This window comes from Equus asinus, chromosome 1, assembly GCF_041296235.1.
Source record: "Equus asinus isolate D_3611 breed Donkey chromosome 1, EquAss-T2T_v2, whole genome shotgun sequence".
Classification (NCBI taxonomy): domain Eukaryota; kingdom Metazoa; phylum Chordata; class Mammalia; order Perissodactyla; family Equidae; genus Equus; species Equus asinus.
In genome coordinates, this window is record NC_091790.1 from 127499658 (window position 1) to 127516590 (window position 16933).

Genomic DNA, 16933 nt, shown 5'->3' on the forward strand with positions numbered 1-16933 from the left:
AGAGCATTACTGACCCCTCCAAGACAACATAATCTAAGGTGTGAAAACAAAAACTATTAACCATGATGGGTTTGAAAGAGAAAATTCTCTGCTAAGAAAATAAAAAAAAAAATTTCCTTCAAATTATCTAATAGCATGATCTAACAGAGAAAACATTGTTTCCTTATAAATTTTATGAATATACTGTAAAGAGCAATATAAGTAAGCAATATGCCTATTTGACTGGTGAGATATGTATATACATAAGATATACGGAAGGGCATCTGCTCTTTTCATATAGTATCCATTGTGAAAAGGAGATGTTGAACTTGATACTATATACTAGAAGATAATTTAAAAGTACCTATGTTTAACATTTACCTTTTTTAATTCCAAAATAATATATGTTCACAACACAAAATTTTAAATATTACCAAAGTAATTTAGAATGGCAAATTCTACATGATCCAATCTTCTCCACTCAAAATAACCGTTACCAATTTAGCGCTGAGGTTCTTTGTATAGAATTCCACACAGTGAAAAACTACATATACAAAGCAGAGGTACAAGAAAAGGTTTCCCACAGTACAAAACTGTGAAGTGTTAGCCTAGCAAACAGCATACTTTTTATTTGCAAACAATTTCCTTTTCAAAAGAGACTGAACTAATCATTCCTAAACTTTTTAAAAACTTCTTTGTCTACGGAACAACAAAAGACCCCCGAATAGCCAAAGGATTCCTGAGAAAAAAGAACAAAGCTGGAGGTATCACATTCCCTGATTTCAAAATATACTACAAAGCCATAGTAACCAAAACAGCATGGTATTGGCACAAAAACAGACGCACAGATCAATGGAACAGAATCGAGAGCCCAGAAATAAACCCACACATCTATGGACAGCTAATATTCGACAAGGGAGCCAAGAGCATACAATGGAGAGAGGAGAGTCTCTTCAATAAATGGTGTTGGGAAAACTGGACAGCCACATGCAAAAGAACGAAAGTAGACCATTCCCTTACACCATGAACAAAAGTCAACTCAAAATGGATTAAAGACTTGAATGTAAGACCCGAAACCATGAAACTTCTAGAAGAAAACACAGGCAGTACGCTCTATGACATTGGGCTGAGCAGCATATTTTCAAGTCCCATGTCTGACCGGGCAAGGGAAACAAAAGAAAAGATGAACAAATAGGACTACATCAAACTAAAAAGCTTCTGCACAGCAAAGGAAACCATCAACAAAACGAAAAGACAACCTAACAATTGGGAGAAGGTATTTGCAAACCACATATCAGATAAGGGGTTAATATCCAAAATATACAAAGAACTCATACAGCTCAACAAAAAAAACCCCAACAATCCAATTAAAAAATGGGCAAAAGATCTGAACAGAGATTTCTCCAAAGAAGATATACAGATGGCCAACAGGTATATGAAAAGATGGTCAACATCATTAGCTATCAGGGAAATGCAAATCAAAACTACAGTGAGGTATCACCTCACTCCGGTCAGAATGGCTATAATTAACGAGACAGGAAACAACAAATGTTGGAGAGGATATGGAGAGAAGGGAACCCTTGTACACTGCTGGTGGGACTGAAAATTGGTGCAGCCAGTATGGAAAGCAGTAATGGAGTATCCTCAGAAAATTAAGAATAGATCTACCATATGATCCAGCTATCCCAATGCTGGGCATTTATCCAAAGAACTTGATAAGGCAAAGGCATAAAGATACAGGCACCCCTATGTTCACTGAAGCATTATCCACAATAGCCAAGACTTGGAAGCAACCTAGGTGCCCATCAAGGGATGAATGGATAAGGAAGATGTTCACAAATATTTTTTGAGCTGGTTTGGATTAATTAAATTAATTAAAAATGTTGTGTTCTTCAAGCTACAGCATCTCTGTGTTTACTCTGCTAATCCTCACTGTTTACCCTGCTTGTACAGCAGGCTTCTGCCTTCATTTTCTGGTTGTTTGCCACTCTCCCCAGAACCCTCCCCTATAATTCTGGCCATGGACAATCTATCCCCATTTTGATTCAAACTGAAGGAGTCCCCCATAATTACCCCACCTCCTAACAATACATATTTTCCCTGCCTGGAGACAATTACTACCTTGTTTCACTTCCAAAATTAACCGTTTTATCTTTAACTGTGAGCAGAGATGAACCTGAGCTGACTACCATCATTGCCTCAGACACTTGTGGCCAGTTCCATGTGGTATCCATGTCTATACTATAGTTGGTTCCCCTAGTTCTGCACGACTGGGTCTTCATTCCACTATAGCTATGAATGAGGACCTTAGAAGATTTTAGTCCTTAGCACTTCTTCTCCATGCCACAGAAGTCTGATAATATCCAAAACCAAGCCTGATTCAGAGAAGAAGCCTTCCACCAACATTTCATAAACAACTTCACGGGTCCCCTCTCACAAGCAGTACCCACTCCCTAACATTACATGCTAATCATCCGCATCCATTTGATAAATGACGGGAGAAATACAAGAAATAATACTGGGGAAGCCTACGATTATATCAGTGCGTCCAGAAAGACTCTTAGCTTCAATATACAAGAATTAAAATGAAAGAATCTAATACATTAGATAAATGTCATGGCTCAATTATTCCTAAATTCTTGATTTTATATAACAAATAAGGAAAAATAGCCATCTTTTGCTTTCCTCACATATCGCCTTACTTACAGAAAGTGCATAAATAGAATTCAAGGTCTAGAGACACAATTGTTTAATAAGCTACTTTAATTCAATTAACTCTATGGAAAGGAATGAAAGAAAAATATAAAGTTGTTCCTTCAGTCTTCTGACTTAATATGCTACATGAATGAGGGTAGGAGAGTGGTCAGACAGTATTTCTGCTCATTCTGAGGTCACTGCGTATTCTAATGTAGCCCTGCATATAATTACCAAAACACATCTTCCTGCTTAATCCAATCCCTGGGTTCCCTTTTGTTGAGCCTTTGTTATGTATCAGAACTGTGAAAGATATTAATACAACCTAGCTAAGGCCTTTGCTGGATAATCATAAATGTCTTATTTAGATGTTTCAAGAGGTACCATTTGAAGGTTTAATTGTGAACTTCACATAGAGTTTCGATTAATGGTGCCACTTTCAAAAAAAGCATCAAAAATATTGCTTACTAAAAAATTATAATTGTGACTTTTGAATGTGTCTTCAATAATAATTCCAGATAATTAACTTGATATATCTAAGCAATGAGGTGAGTTGGCAAATGCTGGGGTTCCAGAATTACAGCACATTCCTGCTCAGAACTATTATTAATCTATTTAGCTTCAAAACAGAACTGTAAACCTCTCAAAAAAAATGTCCAGAAGGCATAATGACTAACATTCACCCCTCAACGTGCTCCAAACTGGAAATTTTAAACATAAAGTCTACGTAAGATTTATAACAGAATCTCTGCTCAACAACATAACATAGTACTTGGAAGAATGGAACGTCAAAAGAACAAACATAATGTTAAGAATTTATATTTGCTCATGTTCATGCTATTCACATTAACTGTTGAATAAATTTTCTTCAATCATGTTTTCATCCTGTCCTTGTATAATAAAATCTGTTGGGTTCTTACTTTCTTCCCACTTGTTCACTTGTCCTATTCGTTCCCACTATAATTCTTTGTTTTTAAGATTTTATTTTTCCTTTTTCTCCTCAAAAGAAGAAGCAGCAGGCCACCTAAAAGAAGTGGCCAGTTGAGCCATTTTGCCAACCTGAAGAATTTCAGTCATTTTTCATTCTGTTTTGTTTTTTAACAAGTGGAGAGAGTTTATATGCAAGTCTATGTGTGTGTGTTTGTTTGTTTAGCTCCTGAAAGATGGCCATGTTTTTGTTACATAAAATATCTGGTTTCAGCCAAGAGACTGATTAATACATGGGCCATAATGACCAAAAGTAATACGGCAAAAAAAATCTAAATCCACCTGCATAATTAATATTTGGTTCATTGTCAACATTCTAAAAAATGGCAAGTCATTGCATATATTACAAAATTTCATAAGAACCAGGAGAATTATCAGACATTAGGGGCAAGTCTTTAAATGTCTCCCTAAATCTATCTTGCCCAGGCTAGTATTAAAACAAATAAAGTAAATCAACAAAAACAACAACGAAAATTACTTTTGTTACTACTCAGAAAGCAAATGTTGAGTTTCTCTGTCAGAAAACAAGCCCAAAGAGAGAACCTGTAATGTTGAGATTTATTCCATTAACGGACCAGCAAGAAGAGATACAGCTACAATCTCCTCTCGGCATCTAATTCTAGGCTTAGAGTCAGTGGATTCTTAAGGTCTATTTGAAACAGCACACGTCTTGACAGCCACCAGAGAGGACAGTTAATCTAAATGCCATCCTCTTCACACAGATATTTCGGTTATCTAGGATGTGTGTGTGTGTGTCAGCCAGGCAGGGTGGGAGAGAGCTGACAAATTTAGTTAAGAAAGTAAAAGTTCCCTTCCCTAAAACTTGTGTCTGAGTGTTGATACCTCTCCGGCTTTTCCTCTCCAGGCTTAGTCACTTAAGAGCCAGGATGACCATAGGCAAATATAGTCATAACTCTGATGTGTGGTAACAAAATATCAGAGAAACTCTCCTGAGAGTGATGCAAGAGACCTGTATTCTATTTTACCCATAGACTACAACATTAATAATATAGAGACCTACTTGCATATAAACATCAAACTTGAAAATGATAAATTCATATAAACTAAAGTACTAAAGAACGTCCAGGCCCTGCCCCTATCTTGCATGGAAAAACTGTTTGTTTATTCAATCTGAATATTTGAGGACAATTTGACCCAGAGTGTTACGTCGTCTTCAAAAATTGCAGAGAAGTTCACTTTCTCATGGATACATGTAACAGTTTGGAAGTGGTGAGCATTCCCAAAACTTCATGCCTTATCTCTTGAAACAGAAGCTCTCAGCCTCTATCCAGAGCTCTAACTTCCTAACTCTGACCTCCTGATAACTCAAGAGTTTGAGGCACTGGCCATTTGGTGGACAGGTTTAGGGAAGATGCCTTCCTAGAGTTCAGAATTTAGAACTCAGATTACACTTTTCCTTATGGGAAAAATATGAAAGTTAAAATGAAATGTTACTATTAACAATGTAGATCAAATGGCTTTTGATTGCTACCTTAGAACCCAACAACTTATGATATTGTATCTACGTAGAAAACAAGTTGAGAGTAAACTTTAAAAGTCAAGTCTGTTTAAAATATTAAATCCATGTTGCATTATATTGCAACTTCAAAAGCACTTCATGTATTTAAAAAATACCTTCTCATGCAAATGTTCAGTTAATCCTCCCAACAACCCGAAGCGTTTGGCTGAGAACACGTTGTTTGTTTTTTTTTTTAAATGATGTCATTGTTACAGAAAGTGTAAATGGCTTGCCCAAACTCAGCTGATCAATAATGGGGATGCTTTCCTTTATTTAGCTAGTGAGGCCTTCTACCTGCCCCTACATTTTCAACTCCTTTCACATGTGTCCAAATTCTTATTATTCTCCAGATTCACGCTCAAATACTCCACGAAGATCATTGTGGCAATCCCTGCTGACAGTGATGGTTTCTTCCTTTGACCTCATAGTTCTTTATCTCTCTTCCTATCATGAATAAATGGATTTGGTTTGGGTTCTACTTGGTTACTTACTACTAGGGTGATCCTAACACGTAAATTAACCATAGTAACCACTTGATCACCAGTTTTCTCATTAGTATAACGGAGAAAACAGAATATATGCCTATACAATTATTTGGAAATTTTATTTTAATAAAACAAAAAGAAAAGAACTATGTGAACTGAAAAGGCCTACACAAAGTTACTTTTCATATACATACTTTTTTTTTTCTTTCTTTCTTATATCAACTTTTATTTCCCCTATTTTCTGGTTAAAGAAAGATTCCCTACCTAAAGAATACTTGATTCTGTCATAGCACTCATTGGTGCTTCACCACTAGGTATTTGATACAAATTTGTCAAATGAATGAAGGAATGACTGTATAACTAGATTAATTAAGGCAAGTTTCATAAAGGAGAGCACTCATCGCTGCCTGCAAAATGTGGAAGGCCAAAATCTGACTTCATTTTCTCTCCAATCTCATTGCTGATTTCTTCCCCACCATTTCAGCCAACCTAGATTTATCCCTGACTCCTAAATACACTCTGCATTATTGTGGCTCTAGGTCTTGGACCAAATCATTACCCCTTTCATGTCCTTTATCTGTTGAAATAGTATCCATCCTTATATATGCTCAAACGCCAATTTCTCCATGAAGCTTTTCTTAACCTTACCCACTAGAAATGACACTTCCTCCTCTGAAGTGCCACAATATTTGTTCATATCTCTCACAGCTCTTATCATTTGACCACATATTGTATTTCCTTGTGTGTGGATTATCTAACCAAGTACATTTTCATCATGTTAAGATCAGCATTGTTTTAGTTTATCATTATATCCTACCAAACATGTAGTAAAATGTCTTCCATATAGTTAAGTATTCACAATATATGTGGCTTGAATGTCCAACTACATGTTTCTGCCTTATAAATTGCCATGAAAACATGACAAACTTTTTTTTTTTTTTTTGAGGAAGATTAGCCCTGAGCTAACAGCTGCCACCAATCCTCCTCTTTTTGGTGAGGAAGACTGGCTTTGAGCTAACATCCATGCACATCTTCCTCTTCTTTACATGTGGGACACCTGCCACAGCATGCTGTTTGAAGTCATTATTACTGCACATTCTTATCAAGATAGTATACTATGGGCAGAAACATATCTTCACTAAAATTTAAAAAGCTACCAATACATAAACAAACTATAATCTGTTCTCCTCCTTAACTTCAATGCATGTTCTTATTAATTGCAATTTTACCCCTAAAGAATGGCTTCTTTCAAAAGCTAAGGTACTCGGTATAACTTCTGGTTAAAAGAGTAAAAGGTACTTTAGAAAACCACCAGAGGCTGACACATTTTAAATGTACATCATTTTCATTTTTCATCACAGTGAGTATCCAAACTAATGCAACAGCTACCAATAATCATCATTGTTGTTATTGCCATAACAGAGATTTCATTCATAACAAGTCTCCTCTCTCAGAGATGTTTAAATCTCGTAATCCTCACTGCCTGCTGGCAGTTCTTCCCTGGGCTGTTCGCAAACATGATGCACATACAGCCCCCTAACAGCTGTCCTCCAGATGGACCTTCTCCTCGGGTAAGGGCTACCAGATTTCTTTTAAAAATATATTCTTTTAGACCCTAAGCCTCTTTAGTCTCACTTTATTTATATTACTATCCCATTTTCACTGTATTATTTCTTAACTCCAGAGAATTTCTGAGTTTTTCTGCTCTCTTGTCCTTTTTGTCCCTTCTCCCCAAATGTCCCCAAATCTCTACCTATTAAAATGCTATTTTATTCAGGGCCTTTAAGTGCTGAGTTAACATTAACATTAAGTGCTGACTTGCTGAGAACTACTTTTGTATCCTCAATCAGAGTAAACAACCTTGAACTCATTTTTGTTACTACTGGCCCCTCTATGATCTGTTATGTCAGAAAGGCTTACCTAAAGACATGGAGACAGACTCTGAGCTTCTTTTGAGAAGACACCCATCAGTGCTGAACCTGCGCTAATGACTTCTTCTGTCTATGAACTGACTTACGCTGTTATTAATGACTCTCAACGAATGAGGAAAGCATGCTCTCACAGGGGATACTAAAATCACTCGCAGGGAAAGAGGCCCGTGCAGTTTGAAAAAGTGTGTTCAATTTTAGATTAAAATTGTATTTAGAATTTGAAAACACTGTCTACTTTTTTCCCCACCACAAATATGATCCCAGTTAAGAGTATCAGAATTTTGGTAGGGAGGAATAAGAATTTAAAAGTTAAAGTAATATCAACATTTAGTACACAATAAATAGCGTGGATCTTACACAGAGTGCAATGAGTAAATGCTCTGCATCTTTCAATCAACTCATATTTACTTTATCTGCCAAATATATCAGAAACCGTGGCAATATTTTGGGCTTATTATTGGAGAAACTGTTTTAAAAAATTCTAATTTACAATTGGCAGAGAAGAAAAAAGGAAGGAAGGAGGGAAAGAAGGAAAGAACCGGAGAAAAACAATGTTATGCTGGCATATCAGCTATAAACTAAGCACCATTCGTAGAAGACGATGATATAGTTTAAGAGTTCAGACACACTGAATAAATCTACTCACCTCGGTTAAATGAGGATTGGGATTAAAACCACAGAGGCTACAGACAGTAGTTTGACACTCAGTGCATGTGTTAAAATTGGCCTTTTCTGGAACATGCAACAGAAGTTCAGTGGTGTTGCAAAGAGGACAGATGGTTTTAGGGAGGCCTTGTACTGGAGTCTGTACTGCAGATGGAGAAGTCGGTGGCTGCAGAGGTTTCCCAGCTCCTGTTCGGCTTACCGGTTTTATAGCTTGCTGATCTGAGACCTTTGCTGGGCCAGGCTGTTGAGGAGGGGCCTTTGCTGGGCCAGGCTGTTGAGGAGGGGGCTTTGGTGGGCCAGGCTGTTGAGGAGGGGGCTTTGCTGGGCCAGGCTGTTGAAGAGGGGGCTTTGCTGGGCCAGGCTGTTGAGGAGCGGGCTTTGCTGGGCCAGGCTGTTGAGGAGGGGGCTTTGCTGGGCCAGGCTGTTGAGGAGGGGCCTTTGCTGGGCCAGGCTGTTGAGGAGGGGCCTTTGCTGGGCCAGGCTGTTGAGGAGGGGGCTTTGCTGGGCCAGGCTGTTGAGGAGGGGGCTTTGCTGGGCCAGGCTGTTGAGGAGGGGGCTTTGCTGGGCCAGGCTGTTGAGGAGGGGGCTTTGCTGGGCCAGGCTGTTGAGGAGGGGGCTTTGCTGGGCCAGGCTGTTGAGGAGGGGGCTTTGCTGGGCCAGGCTGTTGAGGAGGGGGCTTTGCTGGGTCAGGCTGCTGAGCTGGAGTCTTTCCGGGCCCAACCTGCTGAGCTGGAGACTTTGCAGGCCCAGGAGGCTGAGCTGGAGACTTGGGCCTGGGCTGCTGAGTTGCAGGCTTTGTTGTTGCTGGTGGTTGGGCTGGGAGTTTTGCTGCAGGCTGTGTAGGTGAGGGCTTTGCTGGACCTGGCTGTTGAGCTGGGGCCTTTGTTGGCCCTGGTTGCTGAGTTGAGGGCTTTGCAGGCCCAGGCTGTGGCGTGGAAAGTTTTTCAGGTCCAGGCTGCTGGGCTGGAGGTTTCGCAGGACTTGCTTGCTGAACTGTTGGTTTGAATGGACTTTGTACTGAGGCTTTAACTGATTCTCCTTTTACTGTGTCTGACTGTTTAGTCTGAGGCCTCGCTGCATCTCTTTGAAGTGGCAATTTGGCCTGGTCTGTCTGAGGAGACTGGGTAAGCCCTTGAATTGGCTTTTCTGTCCCTGGAGGTTGTGATTTAATTTTTTCTGGTTGCTGAGAAGATACTGATTTGAGAGAGCCATCGTGTTGAGGTGGGGCCCTCACAGGTCCTTGCTGCTTAGGAATTGGCTTGGGTGACTGTTGTTGTGGAGGCTTTACAATTCCTTCAGGTTTTCCTTGTTCCTTCTGAGCTATTTTTTGTTTCTTGGTAGTTTCTTCCTGGGAGGCATCAGAGTCTGTTATCAAATCAAAAGGACTGAATTTATTTACAACAGAGGAGACAGCACTTAAAGGATTAACCTCTGAGAGGAAGCCAGGCATCATACTAGATTTGTGCTCTTCCTTAAAATCAGTTCTGGACTTTGATTCTTTCAAGCTAATAGTGGAAGGACTCCTTCCAGGCAATTTCTGCTCTGACCTCAGAGTGTCTGTAGTTCTGCTTTTACTGAGACCAGGCTGAGCTGGACGCCCAGGGTCCGGCAGTTTTCCTGGTTGCTTTGGAGGATGACTACTATCCAACTCTTGTTTCCTAGAGAGTGAAACAAAAAGAAGTGAAAATAATGGAAATGATCCCAACTCAAAATAATATTAAAAACCTATTACTTTCTTACACCCTCAAAATTATGTGTAAATACAACTAGAATCCATTTTTGCAACATCCTGTAAATGATCATAAAACTTTTTAACGTCTCTGTTCCTTTCTTTAAATGTGTAGAGATTTTCAACAAGGAGGTGAAAAAAGGGGGGAAAAACAGTACTTGCTACTATGAGGAATGAAAAATTAAGATACCTAGTTCGAAAGTACTTACAATAAAAATAATTTGCATTTACATTTAATAGAATCTGACCATACTTAAATCCTAATTAGATATATTAACTCAACACAACACTATGTCCCAGTACATTCATGTTCACAGGGTATATTCTTTTTTTTTTTTTTCCTTTTTCTCCCCAAAGCCCCCCAGTACATAGTTGTATATTCTTTGTTGTGGGTCCTTCTAGTTGTGGCATGTGGGATGCTGCCTCAGCGTGGTTTGATGGGCAGTGCCATGTCCGCGCCCAGGATTCGAACCAACAAAACACTGGGCTGCCTGCAGTGGAGAGCTCGAACTTAACCACTGGGCCACGGAGCCAGCCCCAGTATATCCTTTTTGATCAAAAGTTATGGTCAACGCATGTTGTTAGTCTCCCAAATACCAGCATCACTAAAAAATAAAAATATTCACTTTAAAACGTGGGAGTTTGCTGCGACTATTTTGTTTGTTTTTTACTTGATTATGAGAAGTTACATTAGTTGCATAAGGCATACACCGGACATCAGGGGAATGTCTAGCAAAGGAGGTTACATGACGTCTTTCCAAGGACTCTGAGAAAGTTGAGAATCTATTCAATCTTACCCATTCCGTCTAAAACGGTACTATCCATCAAATATTATCCTTACTAAATTTTACAGAATGAGAATTCCTACTCTGATTAATTGGAAATTTTCCAGAAATAATTGCATCTTTATTATGAAAGAATAGTATCATATCATTTAATTATTTTTCCAATAACTAATTCTTAATCTGAGATCTGTATGCAAAGTCACAATAGATATATAAAGCATCTTGAGATATAGCCTGGTACACAAACAGCAATAAGCCGATTGTGACCCCACTTTTGAAAAGTATTGTTACTTTCCTCGGATGAAGAAAATACATAATGGCCTCTGTACTGAATGTTTTCTATAGCATTTACTATTGCCATTGTTAGATTATTAGTAATATTATTTATTTTTGATGTTGATTTAAAAATGTAACAAGTAATTAATTTGCAAGATTTCTTTTAATTCATAGACAAATATGATGGATCTTTTAAAATAGTTTTGGAAATGTGATCAATTTTAAATGACTACGGTTAAAGAATTAAAATAGTTTTTTCTTATACATACTTTTAGCCAAACATCAAGCATATTAATTTTTTAAATAAGCCATTCTTAATGATAAAGTTGCAACTAATAAGAACATGCTGCATTAGAATTATGAAAAAAATAAAATTATAAGTATTTTGTTTGATATATATTGCTTTTTAATTTTGGAAAAAAATTATTTCCTTTTAATTAAAAGAAAAAAAGGGAAAGAAACAGTGATTCAGTAGCATTTAAAATACGAGATGATCACAATGAAGTTCTATAGGTTTTAATTTGTTCTCTCAAAATATACCTGCTAACAAACCAGACCATAAATTTTAAATTTCAGATCATTTAGTACTCAATATGAATTAAGTTTTTGAAATTCCCCTAATGACACAGAAATTTGAGTATACATCAAGATGTAAGCCATAGTAGAAAGAAAAAAAGAAGCATTATTTCTGAATAGCCAGGGTCAGAAATAAAATAATCCATAAAATGACAATGCATGCACAAAATGATTTTCTAAAAAAGGTGAATAAATAGAAGTCTTAGTTCTGGCAATTTCCTCCAGGAAAAAAGTTACAAAAACTTTAGCTATTATCATGTCTCTGAAGTCTTTTCTTAAACAAGGAACTAAAATCATTACCCTAACAACAGTTCTAAGGTATCTTTTAAATGCATTGCTACCTATCTCCATTTGGGGCAAATAATTTTGAGTGTTTCTTTATAGCCCTATGTGCTCTCCTCCATGTGAAGCTAGAAGAGCCACAGCAGACAATCTAAAACAGATCATTTCCAAAAAGTTCCACCGTTCAGATCTTCGCATTATTCTATTTCTATTCTGTTTTTATGATATTATTTCACCTACCAACATACGTACAAAATTTTAAAAAACTGTGAATATCAAATGTTTGTGATAATAATAAACAAAGAAATTTAGGCAAGCTGCTTGCATGCGAAATTATAATTGCATGTACTCCCTATAAATATAAGTTGTATTATATTATAGAATCCCGTGATTAAAATACCTACATAGCTATAAAGATCCCTACAATTTAAACTTAGTTTTAGTTGCTATAATTATGTAAATAAAATGTAAAACATGGAGATCTGGAAGTGAGAAACAGAAAGACAATCATTAAGAAAAGATATAGGCTTACTACTGACCGAAAATATAAAGATATTTTCACTAACTATGGTCTTTTGGTGAATTTTTATTTGGTATAACAGCTGTTCTGTTCAAAAAGAAAATGACTAAAATGCAATCTGTGTCTTGTATACTAGACTGTGAACTCCTAGAGAGAGAATGTTTCACTCATCTTTACATCACTAGAACCAAACCTGGTAACTAGTAGATGAACATCACTGTTTGATGAATGAATGAATAACAACGAGTGGAGGAATGAAAGAATATATCAGGTTTTTGTTTTACTCTACGTTAATGTTTCTTGAATTCTTTTCACTTCAAATTCTTCTACAGGCTTTCTGAGATACAAATGGAAACCTTCCACATTCATTTTAGAATCTGGACTTGGCCTGTTGCTCTAGGAAGAAAAACAGTTGTGGAGGTGTCTACCCAGTATGGGAGGCCCTAAAGAATGCTAAAGAAAATCACTGATTCAGTCAGAATTCTTCTAAAATACTCTACTAATCAGAAGTGTTTTTCAGTAAAGCCCTTCTCATATGACATATCTGTAGCTGAAAACAGAATGAGTAGAAGTAATAAAATTGCATTTCCCTGGGCCGACAATGAATCAAAAAGCCAGGAGCAGTAACTTCTAGCTTGTAACTACCCATGTTTTATACAACCTCCCTTTTCATTTTACTATTGTCAACCCCAGACTAGAATTTTTCTTTCATAGTGTAGCAGAAAAAAATGTTTCAGCTACAATTGAGGTAAACATTTATTCAAGTGTAAGAATGTAAAAACAGTTGGAATACTGAAATATGTTTTTAAACAGGCAATGACACTTAACTTGACAGTGCTGAGTCACATAAAATTTTGTAATATTAGAAATACAAGCAACTTTAGGAATATGTATTCATTTTTATACTGCAGAGGCTACCAGGACTTAAAGAAGCTAAGAGAGTTAATTCAAGGTTATCACACTAGTTAGTCACAGAAATCTGGTGTCCTGACTCCCAGTAGGGATGGGGGGTGGAGGGCAGGCTTTCCATAACATTGCACTGACTTCTTCATATGTAAAAGAATACAGATACATCAACATAACTCATAACGATGAATAAGTCAACATACAACTTGTCTGTAGCCATCACTGCCAGTGCCATTCACTGCTGATATTGTTACTACTCTTCTTTATAGGGTTCCTTCAAATTAAAATTCAAACAAACATGTCCCTGTTAATTTTGAATTGATCAATTTTCATTTCAATTTTTAATTGAGCCTCAAAATTACTCTACAAGATAGGTAAGACGAGTATCACTTACCTTATTTAGAGGAAAGGAGACTGAGGCACATATGGCTGAGAAGCACATATAATCTGCCACCAGTCAGTTAAAATTAATAGGATAAGAACCTAGGTCTCTCAAGTCTTATCTCTTAAAAAAAAAAAAAAATCAAGCCCCACCATATCTAATTCACACCGCTTAATCTCTTAAAACTTCAGATAATTTGGATATACTTTCTTATATATATTTAAACTAAAGTATTTCTTAAAATCTAAATGGTAAACCATGTATTTCTTTGGTTATCACATACGAGGATAACAACTTTCCAAAACTTAAGTACATTTTCTAGAAATCTTTCAGTAAAACATAAGCAGGTTGCAAAAATCAGAAATGTATCATTTATATATAATTGGATGAAACTTTGACCAACAACTGCTTTGGCTACAAATTACCTATTAATAAGAATTCTACCATGACAAAATTATCAATGGAAAGCTTTAAAAGTATGTTATCAGATAGAAATACTGCATAAAACACCGTGGTTTTACAGGCTGAAACAACATTTTTCAGCCGCCCTCTGAACAGAAGTTAGGAATTTAAAAATCAAAGCTCACATTTTTCTTGGTATTTGTAACCAACATGCTAAACCTGTTGCTTGTGCCTCTTAGGAAAAATTGCAGAAGAGCTAGTATACATTTCTAAAAGGCTAATAAAAATATTATACCTGGTTATTATCCTATGAAAATCTGGTATATCAACATTTAACACTTTTTCGAAATCGAGTTTTCACCAGTAGCGAAAAAAAGTACATATCATAAGCTGTACTACTTAAGGTAATAGATAAAAAAGCTTTATACCGAAGAAATAGCCCAATATATTACTCGTTTAAAAATAAAGAGCAACATATTCAATTTAAAGGAGCTAGTTTTTACTAGTAATGGTGTTTCACTCCAAGGAAATAGAGTTTTTACCAGACAGATTTTATGCATTTAAGATTTTACATGAAAAATATTGTCACTATCCATAAAATATTTTACATTTCTCCTATATTAAATTTAATATTATAACTATTTGACAAAATTATACGCATATACTTACGTAACAGTTCTTAAGTTTAAATGTTTTCATTTTATGAAGTAGACGATAAGAATCTACACCTATATATCCAGATTCTTTCGTGTTTGCAATATCTCAAAAGAAAACTGTAGGTTTCCTTTCAGATATCATCCAGTAGGAGTGGTTTCAGGACCATAGACAGAGAACTGTTCTCTAAGGGAGGGCCAAGGGTTTATTTACAATAATAAAGGCAGGGCAGGCACAATGATTATACCCTCTTAGTACTCTAATTAGAAAACAACTAATTTATTAGGAAGAAGAAAATGGAGAGCTAGAGAGGAAATGAATATGCAAATATTACAGATTAGCTCTCAATTGCCTGTGCAAGTTGTCATTTATTTGCTTTGTCTTTAAAAGTATGTATTGGAAACTATTTTAAGATAACACAGATTCACAAGTTCTTCCATAAACTGTAAGACACTTCTGCATATAAAGGGCAGTGGTTTAAAAAAACAGCATATGCTAATTCAGAAACACATGTACCGCACCTGTTCTGCTGTGACCAAACCATCTACTTAATGCCACAATATATTTTAGGGTCCCTCATTGACTATAAAAGGTGTATTCATTAGGTAGAATCCCTTCTACCTAAACAGCTCCTGTTCTCCTCTGGGGGTAGGGTGGGAAGGAAGGACAAATAAGCGCGAAGGGAATTAAAGGTATTTTTACAGAAATATTTAGACTTCATTCACAGAGAAAAAGACCCAAAATGACTGAGGAGGTTTAAAGAGAGACAGGAAACCACCGAGCTCTACCCATTTCCCAACACGTTCGTTCTGTATTAATGGAAGATTTCTAGATTAGCAAAACACTGGAGGGCGTCTCTCCCGGCCATCCTAGAGGGAAAAGGTTCCAAAAGGCCAAAAATCACAACCTAAAATCACAGCTCCAAGAATGCAACCCTTGACTATCCCACCAGAAACTCTACAATGCATCATTTTTATTCTGCCCATTAGAAGGCTTATGATCTCTTTATCGCCACCCTATTAGAAAGAATAAAATGAACGGAGGCGACATATATGTACTGCTGTGCTGGCACATACGGACTGGAACATATGTGCAGGGGAAGCTGTACATATATGCGCGGACATATACATCATGCTGTGCGTGCCTGTGCATGGAAGGCGGCTCCGCAGCGGCCGGGGGAACGCTTCCCTTGGGCAGCCCCTGCGCCCTTGACATGACAGCAGCGATCTGTTTCCTCTCCTCTTCGCTCAGCTGGCTCAGATCCGCCTCCATGCTAGCCGGGATCACGGTGTGCAAGGGGCTCCCCGCCCCGCCAGCCCCTCCTCCGCCAGCGGCGGCTCCCGCCGCCGCCAGCCCTTCCGGGAGCCCGTCCCCTTCCAGGCTCGCCTCGTTGCCCATGGCTCAGGGAGACGGGGCCGCCGCGATCCCTCCTTGCGCTGCGTCCCCGTTGGGAAGGCTGCGGCGCCAGGAGCAACCGGAGCCGGGGTCCGCCGCGGGGCGTGCAGGCGGCGGAGTCCCTGGGCTTGGATCGGGCACGGCCGCCCGGAATGCCAGGCGGGAATTAGTCCAGCTCGCAGGTGACGCCCGCGGCCGGCGCTTCCTCCATGTTGGACAACGCCAGGCAACCTTTGCAGAAGACAACTCCCCGACGCCGCCTCAGTGCCCCAAGCCGGAGAAAAGCAGATCTGAGCAGCGCCAGGCGGGCGCCGTCCGCCCCTCCCACCGCGCCCCGCCTCCTGGCCCGCGCCCTCTCAGTGCGCATGCCCTTCTTGGAACAGGTGATGTCCGCGCCCGCGCCCGCGCCCTCGCCCACTCCGGTCTGCGTCGCTCTGGATCCTTCCTTTCTCTCTCTCTCTCTCAGCACCGATTTAAAGGAGCCCAGCGAGAGCACAGCTAAAAAGCGAGAGGAAACAGCGACGTTTCTTTCAGGCGTATTGCGAGATGCCCTAAGATGAGGGCTCGTGGACTACATTCAAGCGGGGCGGGGCGGGGAGGGGCTGGAGGGGAAGAATCGGCTTCCAGCTTTGATTCATGGGATTTGTAGTTTCAATTTTATTTTATTTTTTTTTTTAAGGGAGGGTTTTAAAAGATCCTAGGAATGAATTCAGGTAACTGGAAATTAACAGGACAAACGATACCTTTGGGAAAAATTTCCCACAA

General features: G+C 38.5%; 1 protein-coding gene across 8 annotated transcripts in view; it reads right to left on the reverse strand.

Annotated features, from left to right (window-relative positions):
- Window positions 1-16481, reverse strand: part of PCLO (piccolo presynaptic cytomatrix protein) — a 377354-nt gene extending 360873 nt beyond the window's left edge. For all 8 annotated transcript variants that reach the window (XR_011502753.1, XM_070507399.1, XM_014843189.3 and 5 more), the window contains exons 1-2: window positions 15918-16481; window positions 8242-9919 (exon numbers count right to left, since the gene is read on the reverse strand). Coding sequence is in view for 7 of the 8 variants with exons in the window: in XM_070507399.1 (XP_070363500.1) it covers window positions 8242-9919; window positions 15918-16171 (1932 nt within the window). In the remaining variant the exon portion in view is untranslated. The remainder of the gene's footprint in view (window positions 1-8241; window positions 9920-15917) is intronic.
- Between the last annotated feature and the right edge of the window lie 452 nt (window positions 16482-16933).